Source organism: Meriones unguiculatus, chromosome 1, assembly GCF_030254825.1.
Source record: "Meriones unguiculatus strain TT.TT164.6M chromosome 1, Bangor_MerUng_6.1, whole genome shotgun sequence".
Taxonomy (NCBI): Eukaryota; Metazoa; Chordata; class Mammalia; order Rodentia; family Muridae; genus Meriones; species Meriones unguiculatus.
The window spans coordinates 62,347,446-62,367,624 of record NC_083349.1 but is presented as its reverse complement, the minus strand read 5'-3'; the positions used below and the strand labels follow the sequence as shown (position 1 = coordinate 62,367,624).

The 20,179-nt window shown below is 44.0% G+C and overlaps 1 protein-coding gene across 1 annotated transcript in view; it reads right to left on the bottom strand.

Annotated features, from left to right (window-relative positions):
* Positions 1 to 1,431: 1,431 nt before the first annotated feature.
* Positions 1,432 to 20,179, bottom strand: part of Cfap58 (cilia and flagella associated protein 58) — a 92,653-nt gene continuing 73,905 nt past the window's right edge. The window contains exons 16-18 of the mRNA XM_060376890.1: positions 8,694 to 8,813; positions 6,430 to 6,563; positions 1,432 to 2,325 (exon numbers count right to left, since the gene is read on the bottom strand). Of these exons, the coding sequence (XP_060232873.1) occupies positions 2,214 to 2,325; positions 6,430 to 6,563; positions 8,694 to 8,813 (366 nt within the window). The 3' untranslated portion in view covers positions 1,432 to 2,213. The remainder of the gene's footprint in view (positions 2,326 to 6,429; positions 6,564 to 8,693; positions 8,814 to 20,179) is intronic.

Sequence of the window (20,179 nt, the reverse complement as noted above, 5' to 3'; positions counted from 1 at the left end):
CTCTTCATGGACAGGAAGCCCCAAGGGATGGATTTGCCTACACAACATGTTGCTGTGAGGGAAAATACCATCAGCGAAAATGCCGTCTCTCAGCTTTGATTTTTTTTTTTTTTTAAGTATTGGGTTTAACTAAACATAGAGTCCTGAACACCCCAGGCAAGGGCTCCACCACTGAGCTATCTCCAGTCTATTCTTGTGCAGATTCAGAGAGGCTTTGTAATCTTTCTGGCTCCGCCTTCCTGCAGGCATTACAGGCATGCAGCATCTTACCAAACTCTACTGATTCTACTGATTCGTACAGACATTTGTTTGCTTTGAATTAATGTCTCCAGGCTCAAATGCGACTGGCCTTGTAGTCAAGGTTGGCCTTGAATTCCTGATCCTCCTGTCTTTTTACCACTGGGATGGAGGCATGCACCACCCACATCCGGCTCCCACCTTGATTCTCTGGATTTAAAATGCTCTAGGTAACTTCTCCAGGAGACATCCCCATTTTCTATATTTATGTAATGTGCTCAAATATATTGGGAGCACACCTCACCACAGCCTCACCACAGCCTCACCACAGACACTAAGGTGGCCTTCTACCTGTGGCATTGCTTCGCTGGTTCAGGTGAGAGAGAACCATAGGATGACACTGCTTAACCTGTGCCCCCTTGATCTCCTAACCACTTCCACCTCCAACATCAGCACCTGCCGTCTCCTTGTCCAAGGGCTGCCACTGAGTGGCCAAGGCCTGTGTTGCCTACAGGCAAAGAGAACCAGAAGGGTCCCTCCAGAACAGCCCTTGGCTGGCAACTAACAGTATAAAGATATAAACACCCAAGTCCCCTCATTCTTCATGGAAAAACTCTGAGTGGTGAGCACAGTGTCCTGAGAGCTCTACTGCAAGTCCAGCCAAACTCTCCCATCATGCACCTGGACTTTCCATGGCCTGCTTCCCCTTCTGTCTCCCTTACCTGTTTTGGTGAAGTAAATCACTTTCCTGGACTCCTCTGGTATTGGTCAGCTTCTGGGCAACCACACCTAAGCAACAGAACCAGCCTTGATGGACTGAGGGGCCACAACGAGTCCAGAGAAGTTCATTAAGTCTTATTTTCCTGTACAGTCGGGACAAACCTCTGGGGTGGTTAACACCCTTGCTTTTGACAATGGGAATTGTGGTCACTGAACACAAGAGGAAGGCTCTAATGTTTCACTTACATTGTTCTCTGACGATTGCTGAGATCCTTGCTCCTCAATAATTTAAAAAATTGTGGAAATCAAGTTATTATAAGAGAGATGACCACAATGCTACTGAATGAACATGTAACAAAGTAACTGAGAACTGATGCCCACATAATTTTGGCTTCCACAGAAAGAAAGCAAAATGGATTCTGTGGCTCAAAATGCTGTCCGGCCTCCTGAGAGCCAAACATCATGGTGCTAAACAAATCCACTGTAAGGCACGAGGCCTCCGAAACCCAGCAGACCTTCCTTTCATTTCACAGTCTTGCATCCTGTGACTCAACTCCTTACGTTAAACATTTCTCACAGCCATTTTAAACTTTAATGGCCTGCTCTACCAAAGCAAAGATCAAAATCTTTACAAAGACTTTTTTTTTATGATGAAGTATTTATTGGCATTTCTCTGCAGAACAGATTTTCCTACCCCAGGCCTGAAATGATGTCCCACAAGGAAATCACTCTCAATATACACTTTTTGAAATCCCAGTAGTATGTCCTGTTTTCTCATTTCACCCAATGACTTGTTAATGAGGAATAATTAAAATAGATTTTTTTGCTAGAAAGATGTGATGGCATGCATTGCATGTTTTTACATATAAAATAATTTTTGCATACAAAAACCTTCAAGTGCTCAAATATCTAAAATAGAGAAATTAATACCCAAAGCTTCATCCACCCCAAGTTTCTAAACCCTGTTGCATTTCAAGTCAGTCACTGCGATTATAACAAAAAAATAAATTTTATGCCAAGGGCCAGCCTAGTTAAATTAGAGCTATAATTACATGTTGATGTCCCTGTGCTTCGGGTATGACATCATCACTCTTGTATACAGGACATTGCTAGTTGTCCATCCCTTCCCACTCCGGAAAGCTGGACACCAGCTTCTTTTATATATCTGTGATTTGAGGGATTTGAAGATGATCTTCCATGATGTTCCAGAGCAAATTTCCTGAGCTGTTGAGCTTGAGCCGGCCAGCAGCTTCCGGTTACAGGTTCACCTTAGACGGCTGGTTGAGGGGAAATCCACCCCCGGTAAACCGAGGGCCAGAATGCCGGGGCTCTGAGAACACAGTGTTTATGGGTCTCTTGTCCTTGTTTCTGTAAGAGAAAGAACATGATTTGCTTCCCAATATCCCGTTCCTCTCCTGAGCTACACGTTCTGTAAGGTCGTAGGGTAAGCTAGCCACTGAAACAACTGATTAAAGCTTCCAGCTGGAGGCAAGGTGCTTGTGAAAACTAGTTAGGTGTTTTTCTGACAGCATCTACAATTACAGGGAGATGATTAGATATGAACTGTGTGCTGCTGCTGGTGGTCCTGATATGGACACAGGACCTCGTTGCAGCTTAGACGCCGGCTTTGGTGCCGCCAGACTTGCCTTCCTGTTTTTTTTTTTTTTTTTCAATGCAGTTTATTCAGGAACCTTGAACAATCATCTGACCCTGGGTAAAGCCAGCCCACTTTAAATAGCCTCTGGGTAGCTAACCTCAGCATGCCACGTGGGCAATGCAGATAGGTCCACATACATGGAAGCAAGCCAGATCCTCAGCCTTAGCCAAATGTGGAGTTGTTTGTGACAGAGAGCACTCACCATCGGGAAGGTGGAAGGCGGAAACTGTAGAGAGTTGCCTTCCTGTTTTAAAAATATTTGTTTAGATCTAAAGATCCATCAGAAAAGCCTTCCTCTTGGCTCGGATATTATGACTAATTAGTCAGTTATCACCTGGTATGTTCCCAAAGTCTCATGAAGTTAGAAATATTTACCGCATGTAAAGTGTCTTTATTAAACTTGCACATCTATAAAATACAAACTTTCCTATAACTCCAGAAATTACTAGAAACAGTCTAAGATACAAGAAAATCTGGGAAATGAAAAAGATGGTGTTTTCGGTAATAGATAAAAGGAATTCTTCCTAAAACAAATCTACAATGTATTTTATATGGATCCCTTTCACACACACACACCTGCTCACACATATACGTATTCACTCATGCATTCCTCACACATAAATATATGTACACATACGTACAAACATACTGCGCACACCCGAACACATGCTCATACACACACATGTACACACACATATACATACACACAATACATACATGTGTGCACACACATACAGGCACACTCACACACATCCCTTTCCTGAAGATGTAGCATACAACCTACCTATTTTGGATTATAAAAGACAAAAATTAAGCAGACTCTAAGACCAAGGTCAAGTAGCAAACTCTTAGTCACTACAAGGCCAACGACACAGAGTGGATCTTAGAAGAATGAATCCTGATTTTGGGGGAAGAACCTGATCCTGCAAACTACAAACCAGCATAAAAAATGAAGCCTGGAGGAATCAGGAGGAGGGATATGGGTGGAACCCCAAAGGGTAACAGAGTGTGTCTGAGAAAAATAAAAGAAGCCAGAAGGCAAGAAAGACAGGAGTTGCCGTTTTCTGAAGGATGTATAGAAAGAACATCCATGGGGAGGGCTGAGTTCTTCCATTTGGAAAGAACCTGTAGAGCATTGGTTAATCGTCTCAGCAGCTCTTAGCAGAACTGATTTCATCATGTGAAAACCCAGCCTCCACAGACAGGACAACAGCTCCAGCTTTGAGGAGATCCAGCAAACAGGCTTCCTTCCCGTACTTTGGCAGCTTGTCTGGCCCTGACTGGTGTTGGATGCTCGCAGCCCTCACTCCCCTTCCCTGCACTCCCTCGCCTTAAATAACCTGAATTTTCCTTTCTGAGGGAACTTAAGCTTAATGCTTCTGGCTTGGTCTAAGCTGACTAATGGGAATCCTGTCTCCTCTGCATTATCTGTTTAATGTATTTATAGACCATTATAATGACTCCCTACAGCCTTCTTCCTCCTAGTCTAAACCATCTCAGCACTTTTGTTCTTGCCTTTGCATATTTTCTTCAGCACCTTCATCTTTTTTGCTGTGTTCCCATGAACTTTTCTCCCTGTCTCCTGGCTTATGAATACCCCAGCTGAAAGGAGCCTCCAGTGTGACCAAACCCAGGTCAGAGGGCTGAGAGGGAGGACAAGAAGAAGACAGGAAAGACAAGCCTGAGGAGTCACTGGCGAAGCCTCTGAGTCAAACAGAAAGGTTCTGCAGTGAGCCACCAAGTACGTTTGGCCAACAGCCTAAGTGCAGCCAGTGCAACTGAGGCACAGAGCTTTCAGGCTGATTTAAATGTGTTTAAATTCAAAGAGCCATATCACACACACATGCACACACACACATGCATACATGTAATACACACACATGCACATACATGCACATACACTCAAACATAAATAACACCCTAGATAAATAAATAAATAAATAAATATAACTTTAAATTCAGTTTTTAAAGAGAAGGTTAGGGAAAGCCATGAGCTACAGTAAGAAGTGACTTGGTTCTAGAGTGATGGGTCACCATTTCACCAAGCTAGCTGTTGGAACCGTGTAAGCTACACCACTGATCTCCAAGAAGGTGTGAACACTTAGAGGTAAACGGCATGATCCCCTGTCACAGAAAGAAAGCATCAAAGTCTAGCCAGGCTATCATCTTTAAAAGTAGGCATTATGCTTTACTTATTGTTGCAAAATGGTGACAGCATGCCCATAGTCTGCAAATTAAAATATTCTGAAGGTCCAAATTCTCAAACGGCTCCAAGAAACTTTCTTTTTTTCATTTAAAAAAGTGTGTGTCTGTATACATGGGAGGGAGAACAATGGTTTCAAGAATCATTTATTGTTCAGAATGTGAAGTCCCAACAGCCTGAAGCTCCCGGAGTTCAACACCTCCTCCATGAGAAACCAGTCATGCTGGTATGTTAGCCTCAAGACGCCAGAGCTGATGGGGCCCTCTGCTCACTCGCCATGAGGCCCACCCTAACCCTAGTGCTTCCACATTGTGAATCCTTTACTTCAGGTCCTCTCTCTCTCTAGTATGACTGAAAACTACCCAGAAAGCTTGAAGTCGCAGATTTCTGAGGCTGAGCCCAGGGATCAGGAAATGGAACCTGGGAACCTGCATGTTTAATCAACCTCACTACAGAGTCAGGTAGTCACAAGAGCCACATGTTAAGACAGACTTCTCTAAATCATGGCAGTTTTTCATTCCACCACGGAGCTGCCATCTCAGTGTGGACCAGAGGAACATTCTGATTTACAAGAAGGGCAGATTTTTACTGGCAAATGAATTTGCATCCAGTTATTTTATATGCTGTTTGCTGCTAACAGATTGTACACAGATGCACTCAAACCATATTTCATCCTGTCCCTGAGATGTCCATGCAGATGAAAACACCAAGTATGACTTTCAACCCGTAATGGGAGTCACTGTAAAATTAGCTGGATTAGTTTTGGCAAGGCCACACAATCAGACCCAGTTTTAAACATCCTGACTCAACTGGGCTCCTGCCCTAGTCTCTGGGCAAAGGGGAATGACAACAAAGCAAAGAGCATTTGCTTCCCAGCATTCAGACGTGGAAAAATCCCAAAATGTCTACCTCAGCATTTGTATCTTTATCTCCTAGAAGAGGAGCTGAGGCCAACACCCCACCACAGATACTTTAGTCAGTCGCCAAACGTGGGCGCTGAGAGAAAGGCATGTCCAAAACATAAAACGGGTTCCCACTCACAGCAGTGTCTCTGCATTGTGAGGGATTACGGTCTCACCAGCCCCTACCCCTTCTGCAAAAGCACTCATGGTTTTCATTTCAGATACGCGTCAGCCTAGGGAAGAGTGGTTATCAAGCCTCATCTGCAATTACAACCTGGTTGTCGGCAAGCTGTGAGGACAGTGTGTGTGGCAGGGACCTCCCTCATGTCCATCTGCCCTGTGCTCAGTCCATCAATGAGCAGGTGTTGGTGGATTCCTGTTAAGTTCCTAAGTGAAGAGCGATCGACATCAGACAAAACATCAATTCTCATGTGTTATGAATTTCTGATTATTTGTTCCATGACTCAGTTTACCCCATTGAGATTGGCAGCTCTGAGAAATTCGTTGAACATTTTTTTTTCTTTTTGACACCAGGTCTCATGGTTTAGCCCTGGCTAACCCAGAATTCTATGTGGACCAGGCTGGTCTTGGACTCACAGATATCTGTTTGCCTTTGACTGCTGGGTGCTGGGATCAAAGGCAAGCTTCCTCAAATTTTTCACAATCAGCTAGCAGGCATAAGGAGGTTAGAACATCTGACTGAGCCTTACTTCAGAATGAGCTCTTTACGCTTCTGAGCCAGGTACTTCTTCTTTATCGTCACCAGTTCATTGCCAAGTCTCTCGATCTCGTACTTGTACTCCTGGCTCTGTGATTCGTACATGTTCAGCTCTGATGACAGAACCTGACGTGGCAAGAGAAGCGGATCAGTGAAGGATGCGCAAGGAGAGGGTACCTTCTCCTGAGACATTTGCTTTAGCCTGCCACCGTTCCTCCCAGGGGCTAGCGGCGCAGACCATTGTCTGGTTTAATAGCTCACCGGCTTGCTTCCACAGGCTCAGGGCCCACACCTGGGCCCTGGGTGTTAATCTGGCTGAGGACTAGTGACTCATAATCCAGTGACAAACATAAATGAAATATCACACTCACGCCGTACTTAAAAGGAGAGCCAGCAGCAACATTCAAATGGGCTCAGATGAACAAGGTAGTGTGTTTCAGGGAATATTATGAGTGGGGACAGGAATACTCCCAGACACACCGTCGAAAATAGCTCTTAGCCTTTTAAAATACATAAAGTACATTTTTAAAAGCGAGAGAAAATACCACTAGGGAGTGAGATTCTGAGGATTACAGTAAGAGTTCTGAAAACATTTCGCCAGCACCACTAACTAGGCTTTCGAAGTTTGTGTATGCCAGGGTGGTGGTCCTGCTAAATGTCTATCGCCCCTTTCATTGCATTCCCCAGGACTATTCCTGGCCTCTCTCTGTCTCTCAGCAGTGGGACACTTTAGCTCTTAAAAAACAGGGAGCTTGTGCCTCAGAGATCTTAATGCAGGAGAGAGACTGAGATGAGAAGCCTGACCCCCCCACACACACTATGCTGGGTCCAATGAGCGCCAAGCGATATGCACTTCACAAGAACAGGAATTTACTTGTCCAAACAGGGCATAAAGAATGCCAGTGCTGAGGTGTGCTCCCTCCCAAACTGCAGGCAAGGAGAGGCAGCCAATTGTTCTAAGGGGCCATGTGCTTGCTGTCTGGAAGCCAGTCATAAAAGAGAGATCATCCTTTTACCCGTTTGTCTGTTTCTGAACTCTCTCCTCCCAATTGTTGTGAATATGATTATGGCCATGCTGTCTGCACTGAGGAACATGATGTTCGTGTTGAAAGAAAACCCGTCTCACTGGTTTGATTCTTAGGAACAAAGACCATGTTTTGAGAATCCAGATAATGGCTTCGCTCTGTGGGACTTGCTCAGAATATCTCCCATCCCTCTGCTGCAAGGTGTCGCATTTTATTCTGAGCAGAAGACAAGGGTTTCCTGAGGTAAAGGATTGCTGTAAAGTAACGCCCCTCGGGGAGCCATTGAGGACTATCCAGAGCCAACTGTGGAGAAGACAAAGGAGGTGTGTACTTTTCTAATTTATACTCACCCTCAGAAAATAGGAAGAAAATATTTTTTGGCTTGAAGTATTCAATTGTTTCAAGAAACAAAAGTAATCAAGACTGTGTGCCTTTTGCAAAAATCCCAGTTATGTCTCTGGGTCCTCGCATGAAATGAGCACTCACGGTGATTTGAAAATTAATGCTCTGATTAGATCGGCTTCATCTGTCCTTCTCACCCGTCTTGTTTATGAAAAGGTTAATAGGGTGGCATCTAGTTTATCCCAGATGGAAGGTAAGGATTATCACCCCTGTTGGGCAGGGTAAGTGCCAAAAGTCAGCTGACCTGTCAAGAATGCTGTGGGTGTGTGTGTGCTTCTTTGGTACTCTGAGAACACTGGCTGCTTACTCAGGAGATAAAGCCAAAAATACAGTCTGAAAATATACAGTCTTTGAGACAACTTCCAAGAGGCACACAGAATAATAAAATGCTCCATGTCTCGAGCTGAGACTCTGGTGTCACTTGGAAGGGAATTATGCCAACACAATTTTTACTTGGTTTTCTTGGTTTTCTCTCCCTTTTGTGATAAGTGGACATGAAGCCAGACCTTAGGGATCAGTTGGTACTTTACATGTGCTTATTATAGGTGGCAAGGAATAGCAGAAAGCTTCTTTGGTGTGGTAATGGACTTTGCCCTGGCAATGGTGTTTAACGCTCTCTTCCACCATCTGAGCTGCCTGAACAGTTCTGTGACCATCCAAGCAAACCCTTCCTCCGTCACATTGCTTCCTTCCTTCCTCAGCTCCTTCCTTGGCTTTCACCTTCCTCCTTTTGGCCTCTAAGAGTCTAATCAACTCTGGGGAAATCTGCTCTGTTGTGGACTGACTCACTGAGTAGCCCAGGAGTGCCCTTAAGGTGGCTGCCTCTTACTTTCAGTTGCTTGGTCTTCTCGCGCAGCGTGTGGCGGTAGATCTGCAGCTGCTCTGCCGCCTCGGGGCCAGGCTGCCGGGCCAAGATGTGCTTCAGTTCCACGTACAGCTTCTCCTTCTCCTGGAGGAAAGCAGAATCAGGAGTAGAAATGAAACAACCTGCCCAAATTTGCACCACATCCCAATGGTTCCGGAGCCTCCTAAGCTGCTTGGCAGTTCTGCACTGTAACTAGAATGTGCTCAGGACTTGGGGTCAAGTGGCAAGGAAAAAAAAAAGCAAGATGAAGATTTTCTCTGTCTGGACACATGATCCCAGGGCAATGCTGAAGGGTCCAGTGACTACTATCAGAAGTGGGGGAAGGCTTGCACAAACATCATTTGAAAATCTTCTCTAAACATGAGTAGATGCTTCCCCCATACGGAGAGAGAAGAGATTGTAGGCTAAAATTCCATGGTGGAGCAGGGTGTGGCTTTAAGAGTCCACGTGTTCTCTGAAGGAGTTACCTCGAAACAATGAATTTAGGGGACAAGTCAGGAAAAAGAGAAAGCCTGCATCATAGGGGGAGTCTGAGCTATTGGGAGCCACATCTTTCACGGAGTTGCGATGCAGGAAAGAACATGCCTGATCTGTCTTCAGAGGGAGAGAGAAGCAACTCATAGCTGAAGGAACTCAGACAGAAGACAGGGACAGCTGCATCTCAGGAACCTTAGGAGAAACACAGGTAGATGTGAGGATGTTAGTGGAGAGGAATCCATGGGCTTTGGGAAGTGGTTAGACAAGTGTGGAAGGCAGGAACCCCATGACCAAATGACTTTTGAGTCTCTGCTGTTGGCCCCTGTTGGGGGAGGAGAAGGACATGCTGATGGAGGGAGCAAAGCTGGACGAGGAATAGATGTCCCAATGGCTAATAAGAAGATAGAGGTCAAGGTCACACTGAGCCTGAGCCACAGGACATATATCTGGGAACTGAAAATGTAGTCCAGGATCAGGAAGCCAAAGTGCAAAGTACAAGCTAGACCAGAGCACCCAGCTCTCTGCAATAATTAGCACCCAAGGGATAGCTACAGAACAGACTGAGGAGAAAAAAAAAAAAACAACTAAAAAAACTAAGCAAAACAAAGCAGATGCCTTAGAAACAAAAGAGACAGTATGAGTAGCCATTAAATGAGATAAAGAGAAGAAACCAAAGAACCTCAAAACAAACCCCCAGCAAAGCTGATTGCTGACCTCACTCAGGCTGGTTGCAGTGACATATGGGAATCAAAAATAACACATATGGAAGAAAGCACCTCAAGAAACATGAGGATGTGGGAAGAAAGGAGATCAGGAAATGGCTTGAGGGACGGATAAAAAGCCCAGGAAAATGGGGACAGGCATATTTACAGGACTGAGAGAAAGGATTTCCCAGGAACACAAAGAGCGCACGAGCTTTTCACAGCTTGATTCAAACAGTCCAGAGCCCTTATTGGGAGCCGAGAGTGTAACCCCTAGTGACGTGATTTCAAGTCTTCAAACTATAACACTTCAAAAGTGTTATATTTAAACATAGTGTGTTTCGGGATCATGTTCCAGAGTTCTAGATCCTGGTATGCTTAGAGTGGGATAAGCCAAACAGGCGTGATGAAAGCTGCCAAGTGCTCAGTAGTCTGTAAGCACTGTGCTCTCCTGAAGGGAACTATGCCAAAGGAAAAATCATGAGAAGTGCAAACCCTCGTGTTAAATGAAACATCCAGTCAAATGGAAGCTGATTTGTACCTAGAGCTATGTAATTTTGGTATTGTCATCCAGTGATCTATTTTTACCAGAGCACATAAAATTCATTTTTGAAATCATAAAACTTCATTATCTAGGCATTGTTACCATTTGTCTTAGGTTTTTTTTTTTTCCTTTCCCTGGCCAAATTAGAGAAATTTTATTATAAAACCATAACTCAATCTACAGAATAGTGTTTGAAGGTTTCAAAATTAGGTGAATGGACTTAAGCATCTTGATAAACCCACACACCAGACAAATGAGAGTCTGCCTTGGTAAGACATTATTCTGAAAATGACGAGGAAACCTGGAAGCCCATATTAAGGAAAACACAGACAAACAGGTTAGAGAGAGGTGATTTTTCCTTTGTCATATAACCCCTCCTGTCACACCTTCCAATATAGTCGTCGCAGTAAATGGATAGAGCAAGCAAAGAGAGCCGTATCGGGAGGTGAGTTTATTTTCTATAGCCTCTTAACACTGTCTCTGTTGGAAAAATAACACTCCTGACAAGGCTCCAAGATTCAATTTGGAAGAGGCTGAGAAGGGAGCTGAGGTGGAGAAGCCCATGAAACTGCTTTGTTCATTTCTTTCAGCTCACCTTGCTTTCTTCCAGACACACAGAGGGTTGAAAAGTAAAGAACCATACAATGATGAAGAGGAAGCAATCTGGTTGAGAGCGGAATGATGTCTTGGCTGAAAAGACCATCTTACTCCAAGAACCATTAACTATTTCCTGTGTGTAATGTTTTTTCAATTACTGATGCTCAGCTGGGAGTCAAGACAGAGAGAAGAAGTTTAGAAGAGGCAGATGTCGTCACTCTGCTTCCAAGGGGAAATGTCAAGGTCGGTGGGAACAACCAATGTCCAAATTACCTCCCAACCATATAAATGCGCTCCCCAGAATCACCTCGCCTACAGTGAGGAGGGAGTGAAGACACTGTTGTGAGTAGGGGGCAGAGAATCTGAAATCAAACTAAGCTACAAGAGTCCTGAAGACTACTCAATAACGTCAATAAAAAGAATCAAGCCAGAAGGTAAATCAGGTCCAAAGCCATCACAAAATGTCTCGGGTCTTCCATTTCTCTCCTACATCGTCTGCGTGGGCCCTGCCTCTGTTCCCATCTTTTGATGCAGTGATTGACCCTTTATTCTGCCACATCCAGTTCTGTTTCTCAGTGTTATAAAATGAATCATAATGAATTTGTCCTGAAGAGTAGCTGAGCGTAGCTGGAAGGATGGCTCAGTGGTCAAGAGCAGTCACAGCAGTCAGAGGACCCAGACTCAGCACCCACATGACTGCTTACTACCAACCAGTTCCAAGGAATCTGATGCCATCTTCTGAACTCTGCCAGTACCAGGCAAACACACAGGACACCTCTGTCCATGCTGGCAAAACATTCAAATACATAGTGTAAAAATAAATCTTAAGAAAGAAAATAGAAAAAGAACGAAGTGGCTGAACAGCAAGGGGCCCACAGGTGTGTGGGAAAATGAGGGAATTTCCATTAAAACCAAGTATTCAGAACCAGAGTTCTGAGGATTAAAACACCCAAGATAAGGGGTTCGTATGTGTGTTTGCAGGGGCTGGAAGAAATGCCAAAGAAAACTAGGGCGCTGACACGGCGGGGTGCAGGAAGAGAGTGGCCATGGCAGGTAGTGGAGTGAGGGAACTGACGGCCAGGTTCCAGCTTGCGTGGACTTTGCTCTGTGCTTACAGAGGAAAGCCTGACTGGCGAAACCAGAGTGCAGTCTGGTCGTCATTAACATTCTAGCCATGTGTGTCATACAAATTTGTATTTGGGGAGAACGTGCTAGTAATTTAGATAAATATGGAGAGCTTGATGGATTGACAGTCTTAAGCACGATTGTCTTCCAATTTATTTCTCTCCTAACCCTCTACAAGGTCCAACCAAGCTCTTCAAACATTGTGCAATGGTGTGTATAATAACCCCATTTAGAGACAAAGCATGCAATTCTATTATAAAGAAAATCTATCTTATGCAACAGAGACTCATTAGCTGTCCGATGTATATTGTCTCCATAAGCCAGCAGTAGCACAACCAGCTGTCTCATAACACAGAGCCTGTCCCTCTTCATTAAGCCACATCCATTTCTCTTTAAACCTAGTCAATTTATATGTCACTTGGTTCGAGGCACCATATGTCAATGAATCATCATAAGAAAAATCATAAACACTTTATTTCCTCACCAACTAATAGTTGCATCTTTAGGTTTTTGTTTCTTATTTATTCAGAGTTTTTATAATGTGCATCAATATTACTTGGCAGCATGCTTTAGTCCTGAAGTTATTTTATGAACAGCCATACCAGAATAAAGCTAGACTATTCAGAACGAAAGACTAGCTTTCTCTTCAGCTGAGCATAGGGTAAGACTAACCACGCTACGGCCATGGTAAAACTGCTCTTCTCTCCCGTGACATTGCATTCCCTCTGCGGGAGTGATCGTTGGCATGATTATGGAGTCTCTGGCTGCAAGAGGCTTCACCAAGTTACAGTGGATAACAGCACATTGTATTGTTTATATCTGCTAGCTACAGTGTTATGAAATTGTAGAGGCCAGAGAGATGGCTTGGTGGGTCCCATAGCAGGGTTGGTAGCCCATCTGTAATGCCAGTGCTGGGAAAGCTGAGAGAAAATTCCCTGAATAAGACGGCTAGCTGGACTGCCATCAGGGAGCTCTGGGTTTAACTGACAGACCCTGCCTCAATGAATAAAGCAGTGATCGAGGAAGATCACCAACTTCAGCAGAGGCCCTTCCCAGGCATCTGTGCACACATGGGCACCAACGTACATTTCAAACATGCATCCACACACAGGAACACACACTACATACACACACATGGAAAAGAAAAAAATTGAAGAAGGAAACCATACTACTAACTTCAGATTGTGCCGTCATCACGTGATGGCAGTCCACAACCTCAACTGGAGATTCCAGAATAACAGTCATTCAAACCTCAGGAACCTGTATTTTCCCTGACAATAAAGAAAATATCTGTGCTGTGAACAGTGTGTGCTACCAAGAGCCAGTGCTGTAGTGGGACAATTCACAGGGAGAGGTTGCGTTGCTCATGGGACGCCTTTACCTCCCCAGACACCGTTTATACTCTGTCTTCTGCTTTGCATCCTCAGCTGGAAACAGAAAGTAGCACGCTTTCAACACGTGCCTCAGACCTCTTCTTCCCCGGCTCGCCTACCCAAAGCACAGCTGACAGAGAGGAACTGATTTACTCTGCTTCCATCCCAATCTACTTGGCAAGCGCCAGTGACTGATTCTGCTCACTCTGGAGTCATCTATTTGCTAAGGCAGGAGTTGGGGACACTTGTCTCACCCCTGTGAACTAGCTGATGCACAGTAAGCAGGCAGCTTTCCTCCTGGCTGCAGAAACACGCTGATCTGCCCCATCAGGGCCAAACCTGCCCGCCTGGACTCCTGAGAACCACGACCCCCAAGACAGGCGGTGTCCTCTTTATTCTAGACTTGTGTGGCAGATTGAAAACAGAGTGAATTAGGGAATAAAAATCCTATATAACCACCACTTCTAAAAATAACCCTTTCACAGAATATTCTGAAATGCTGATTCTCCAGATGTCAACAGGCCTTGCCTATGGTCCTAACTCCCACATTTGAACTTTGTGAACCTGAGGCCAGAACGGTGACAGAGCTCTCTGCATTCCTCACACTCGTGTGTTCTTGTGCTCTGGGTGCTCAGGAATACTTCCAGCTGCAATCACAGTGGCACCTCTCTATGCCCCCCCCCTTTTATACTATTCTTCCACAGAGGTACACTATATTTGTGCTGAGAATTCTTCCTGAATCACCTCAGACCTCCGAATGACATCTTCCAGTACCGGGGCTGTGAAGCTCATCATTTGCAGTCAGTTGTGTCTATTCTCGCATAACAACCTTGATCTCCTCATTAAGCCCTTTTAGAAGTTTCTGATAAGTCTGTTTCTGACACATCTTTGAAATTCGTGTGACGTGTGAGTGCGCTCATGTTAATTGGCTCTGACACTACGTGGTGCGCATGCCTACACTGATCGCACCGACATGAAAAAGCAAGGGTAAGTCTCAAGCTGCTTTCCCCAATCAAGTAACATGTTGACTTTTTAACAATGTTCTTAAACACAGAAATCCGGATAGGACACATAACTCTTTGCAGAATTAAAAAAAAAAAAAAAAAGACATTTTTTGGCTTAGTTTCTTGGTTTCTTAGTTTCTTAGTTTCTCTTGGCTTAGTTTCAGTTATTTTCCCATCTCCATAATTCTTAATAAAGTACAAAGTTATATTTAATTTTTAAACAAATTGCTCCCCCCCCCATGAGGGCGAGTCTAGAACACTCTCTAATGTATCTGAAAATGCCTGTTTTCATTAGTAGAAAAATGAATTAGAAACTCTGTAAACACATTACATTTCTACATGGCTTTAGAAAAGGAAAAATAATGGCTATTATCTTGAGGCTTTCTTGTTTATTGGCTTTATAAGGAAAATGTCAGCGAAACTGAACCCTGGGCCCATCTTGTTTACGATGTCATGAAGTGGCAAAGCCCCCTGGAGAGAGTGTGAGATGCTAGAACTGAGAATGAAACAGAATTACACGGCCTCAGTTTGTATGAGCAGGGAAGTGGTCGGTTACAGCACGCTCTTGGCTTCAGATGTGGATGATTAAGTGTTATATGAGGCATTTGAGGAATTTGCATGCTCTGACCTGACCTTCACCATGTTTATTACAATAAAAAACGCTTCTGATAAAATCAACACAAATTTTCAAGAAGAGTCTTTTTGAACGAGCTTTTGTTTACAAACCACAAACAAATGTTTGTGAAATTCTGCACGAAGTAGATAATCCTCTAGACCAGCCTGCCCTTTAGGTGGCTGAAAAACTATTACCCCGGGTTACCTTTGAACCTCACTTAGTGATTGTTATGAGGAATTTGCCACTATTAAAACATGATAGTGTTGGCTTTTCTTAGAACCATTAAGGAAACAGATGCAGAGGAATCCAAGTCAAGCCAGTAGTTACCTATGTGAGGTTCACGCAAACGTAGGAGAGTCTGAAACTTGAAGGAGCGTCCTGTCTAGTAAAGGAAAAGCAAATAGCTCATCATAAAGGTTGAGGTATGCCCAGTGCCCAGACATGGAGGGTATAACGGGCAGTGCCTGGGCAGGTTCAACAGCAGAAGTGACCTCTGGTTGGTGTGCCACAGCAGAGACGCCAGGCATATCTTATATATCAGTGACCATAAAACAGCACCACTAGGAATAATATCTGCATGTATGGGCCAGGAAATGTCTTTGCTATCAAAGGACAGATTTAATAGCTAACGCTCTTTGAAATCAGTCCATTTGAAATGTGTCCATTGTCTCCTAGAGGACCAAGTTTCTAAAATGAACCCAAATGCTTCTCGGTCCTCATAGCTGGACCACAAAGCGACAGAAAAGAAAGGAAAAATCAAAAAGGACTCATAACTGAGGGTCAGATTACCAAGAAGGTTAGACTGGATCTCTGTCCCAGTCCCACGAGATCTTTTTTAACACTCTCAATCTTCCAGGGTGTGTGATGTTTCGGCAGATTCATCTCCTTTTTTTGTTTGTTCTTGCTTGCCTGAAAATGTCATACATTCAGGTTGCTGCTGGCAATTGACGGCTGCTGGGAGAAGACCCAGTCTTCTTTAGGGGTGTGGTCCCTACCTGTGCTTCAGAAGGCCCGGCACCCATGCACACACTGGCTGCCCTGAGTGGACTCCATGAATGTCCGCTCAGGGCCAGGGGGCAGAAGAAAAGTTGACAGCAAGAGAAAGTGGGGTGTAATTGATCATGTGGATTGTGTTTTAATTCAACTTACTTGGCTGTTCAAAAGATTTCCTCTGGGGCTGTAGGGATGGCTCTGCAGTTTAGAGAATGTGCTTTTCCAGAAAACACAAGTTTGGATCCCAGTAGCACCCATGATAGAGGGCTCACAAACTGACCACAACTCCAATTCCAGACAATCCAACACCCTCTTCTGGTCTCCAAGGGTAAACACACACACACACACACACTTAAATAAGCCCTGCAGAAACACAATGAAATTGTGGGGGTTTTCACTTTACTCTTTTTTAAAAAGAAATAAAATAGGTATTTGAAGATTTGCACTGAAACAATCTCCTTGGGGGAATTCAGCACAGACAGACAAGAAGCATCTCAAGGGGAAAAGAATTTGTTTAAAACAGTAAGTTGCTTACCCATCTGGAGGAAACAAAACTGAAGCTAAAGAATACGTGCCCAGTTGACTATTTTTTTACTTTACAAATGTGTTTTCAAAGAACTTACTAAAACTAAGTAAGAAAACAACTTTTATATATAACAAATGTTTTGTTGGGTCTTCTGCTGTTTTAAGTTTGTTTGCTCTAGCTCTAGAGATTGGACCTAGGGCTTTGTGCATGTAAGGCAAGCACCTGCCGCTTTGCCACACCCTTGGCCTTTTTCTGTACTTTTCATGTTGAGACTAATGTGCCCAGGTAGGCCTTAACCTCCTGATCCACCTGCCTCAGCCACCTAAGTAGCTGGGATTCAGGTCTGTGCCAAAAACCCTAGCCTTAAAAATAATTGTTGATGAGATTTGTTTTCTCTGTAAAATTGAACTCAAATTTATTTTGAAAACTGTCTCAACAGAATTTAAGTGTAGCAATGTACAACTTGGAACAAATAATCAAGAAAATTACTAAAAGTCATAGTTATAATAATCAATGAGCCATGAGCTCATGAGATTTGTGTTATTTTAAACTACTAGGTATTTGTATCAATGTCCAATGGACCTATAGCAAATTAATATGAACATCTTCCCTTTTATCCCCAAAATAGTATCTGAATGTAGTTGTAGATTTCATTTCCCCAAGTAGAAGACAATGCTGAGCACTTTTTCAAGCTTATTCCCCATTTTCCTTTTCCTTCCCCTCCCCTTCTCCTCCTCCTCCTCTTCCTCTCTCTCCTTCTTGCCTTCCTGTACCAGCCAGGAGAACTGTGGGTGTCTGTAAGGAGAGCAGGTGACTCAGTCCTCAATCATAGGCAATAGAAAGCCACTGAGATGTCTCTTCAGACACCATGTCCCTCTCTGCTGCAGAGCGGCTTTTCCTTTATTGATTTGTAATTGTTTATATATGCTGGAGATATAAATTTTATGCCTTAACTTTCTTTATGATTTCCCTGAAGGAGCAGACGGTCTTAATTTTACTGTAGTAAGATTTAGCCATAATTTCTTTTATGGTTAATGCTTTTCGTGTTTCATTTAAGCACTCTGGCCGAGTGTTTTTAAAAGATTTCTTTCAGTAGAAATATTCAAAGGCTTCATTAACTTCTTGCAAATCTCTTTCCACCTCCTAGATTTTTAACATTCTCTTCCATCTGCACATATGCTTCTTTCACTTGTTCTCTTCCTACCAGATTCTGCTCTGTCGTTGACTTTGAATATGATTCCAGCATTTTCCCAGTCTACCTATGTTGGCATCGCAGCACATGATATCTATTGTAAAGAGAATAACTTCACCTTACAGCTGCTTTGAACTGTTTGCATTGTACTGCCGGATGTCAATGTGAGTGGATAAGCCCACTGAATGTCAGGTATCAGTGCTGTCAACACAGGTCACGCTGCTGGGAGAGATAGGTGACAGAAAGCTTATTAGTGACTGTCTGTAAGTCCTGACATACTCAGTTCCCTGAACAATATGACAGTTTGGGAAAGCTGGACAAAGAATACTGAGGCGGGAAGTGGAGCACAAGAAGCCAATTCCCTCCTCGCATGGAGCCAGTATTGTAGACATGCCAGGCGCAGTGTAACTCAGCATGGACTAGTTCATGAACTGGATCTAGTGTCACAGAAGAAGCCGAAGCTCGGAGTGTCAGTGCCTTTCCCAAGTGAAACTACTGAATGGCAGAGCCAACCTTGGAACTGACTGACTCCAAATGGAGCGTTTTGGATTAGGATGAAAATGTGTTTTGTTTTGTTTTTTTTTTTCCTTGTTCTCAGCCACTACATGAGAAAGGAGAACAATTCAAAGCAAGCCACAGGAGTGAGAACATGAGAAGGTAAGAGCATGCAGGGAGTGGTCCAAGTTGGTTCTAGCCAGGGGGTATGAAAGAAGGGCCGCAACAGTTTGCTAGAGTAGACAAGAGGACTGCATGTGTTTCTAAGGACACAAGGTGAATCTGCCTTTAATTCTAGGCAGTGGGAAGCTATGGAGGTTTCTTGGCTAATATCACCCTTATGTTAACAGCATGATATATGATCTCTATACCGCTGTAATGAGTTATTTATATTGTGAAGCATATATAAATCAGAGCATTTCAGAAACAGAGATTAAAACGCGTATAGGTAGTGATGTTTTAGTTCCTTCTTCTGACTTAGTGTGGGTTGCCTGTGGTGTTCTCAGACCACAGAGAGGATCTGAATGAAGACAAGGCCTAGTGAGGGCAGGCAGAACAAAGCAAAGGGCCGAAGACAGATGCAAGAGTGTGTGAATGGAACTGAAGTGGTCAGCAACTGGCAGAAATGGAGAATGGCAGAGTCAGTGCAGGCTTTGCATTTCAAGCTATGGAGCTTAGAAGAGCTGCTACCCCATAAATGTCCACAGCAGGCCAGGAAGGAGACAGTGCCAGGCAGAAGAGGGTGCCATGCTGAAAGAGTCAATAGGACATCCTTTTGTTGTGTAAGCACTAAGGAATCTAAGCCCGGTATGCAGAAGGGTCTAGAAAAATCACCTTGACTTCCACCCTCATATAGATGGTACCTGAAGCCTTAACAAGGAAGATCTTTGCGAGCAGAAGCTACATTCAAAAATGTGACCTGGATAATGGTTGTCCCTGGAAAACAGGACAATAAGGAACAAAAAGCAAAGGAGGAAGAGAAAGGAAGAGTTAGATGGGAAAGGAAGTCTGCAAACTTCGGAGACATGGAAGAAGAGGGAGAAGGCATGTGTAAAAGAGGAGCTCCACAAGAAGAGAAACAGGGCCATCTAACCAGGTCCCAGAGGGGCTTACTGAGACTGAAGCACTAACCAAGGAGCACGCAGGAACTGGACCTAGGCCCCTGCAAAGATATAGCAGATGGGCAGCTTTGGCTTCACATGGGTCCTCTAGTGAGGGCAGTGGGGACTGCATTGGACATGGACTCACGTGCCAGATTTTTGATCACTTTCCCCGGTGAGACTGCCTTGACAGGCCATGGGGGTGGAGAGGGGAGGCTGGCTCAGTCCTGATTCAACTTGATGAGCTGGGGTAGATGGGCAAGGGAGCTCCCCTTTTAGGGGAAAGGAGAGAGGGAGGGACTGAGAGGGGAAGAAGAATGGGCTACAACAAGGATGTAAAATAAATTTTTAAAAAATGTTTAAAAAGATAGTGTAGTTACTCTGGGGACAAGGGGGACAGCTGTATTATTATTTAAGCAGACACCATTCATTTGCACTCTTGTACACAGACACACACACACGCACACACACACACACTGGGCGGCCCCAGACACTGGGCTGCATGCTACCATTACTATCTCTGCAGCCATAGTAACTGTCAAAGTCAGCAGCTATCATTTATTAAACAATTGGTACAAGCCAGCCCCGTTTTCCTTTAACAAATCGTGTCCATCCCTTTTAATGATTCTACAGAGGGTAAACTTGCTGGGTAAGGTGGCACACGCCTGTAATCCCAGAACTCTGGGAGACAGAGGCAGGTGGCTCTC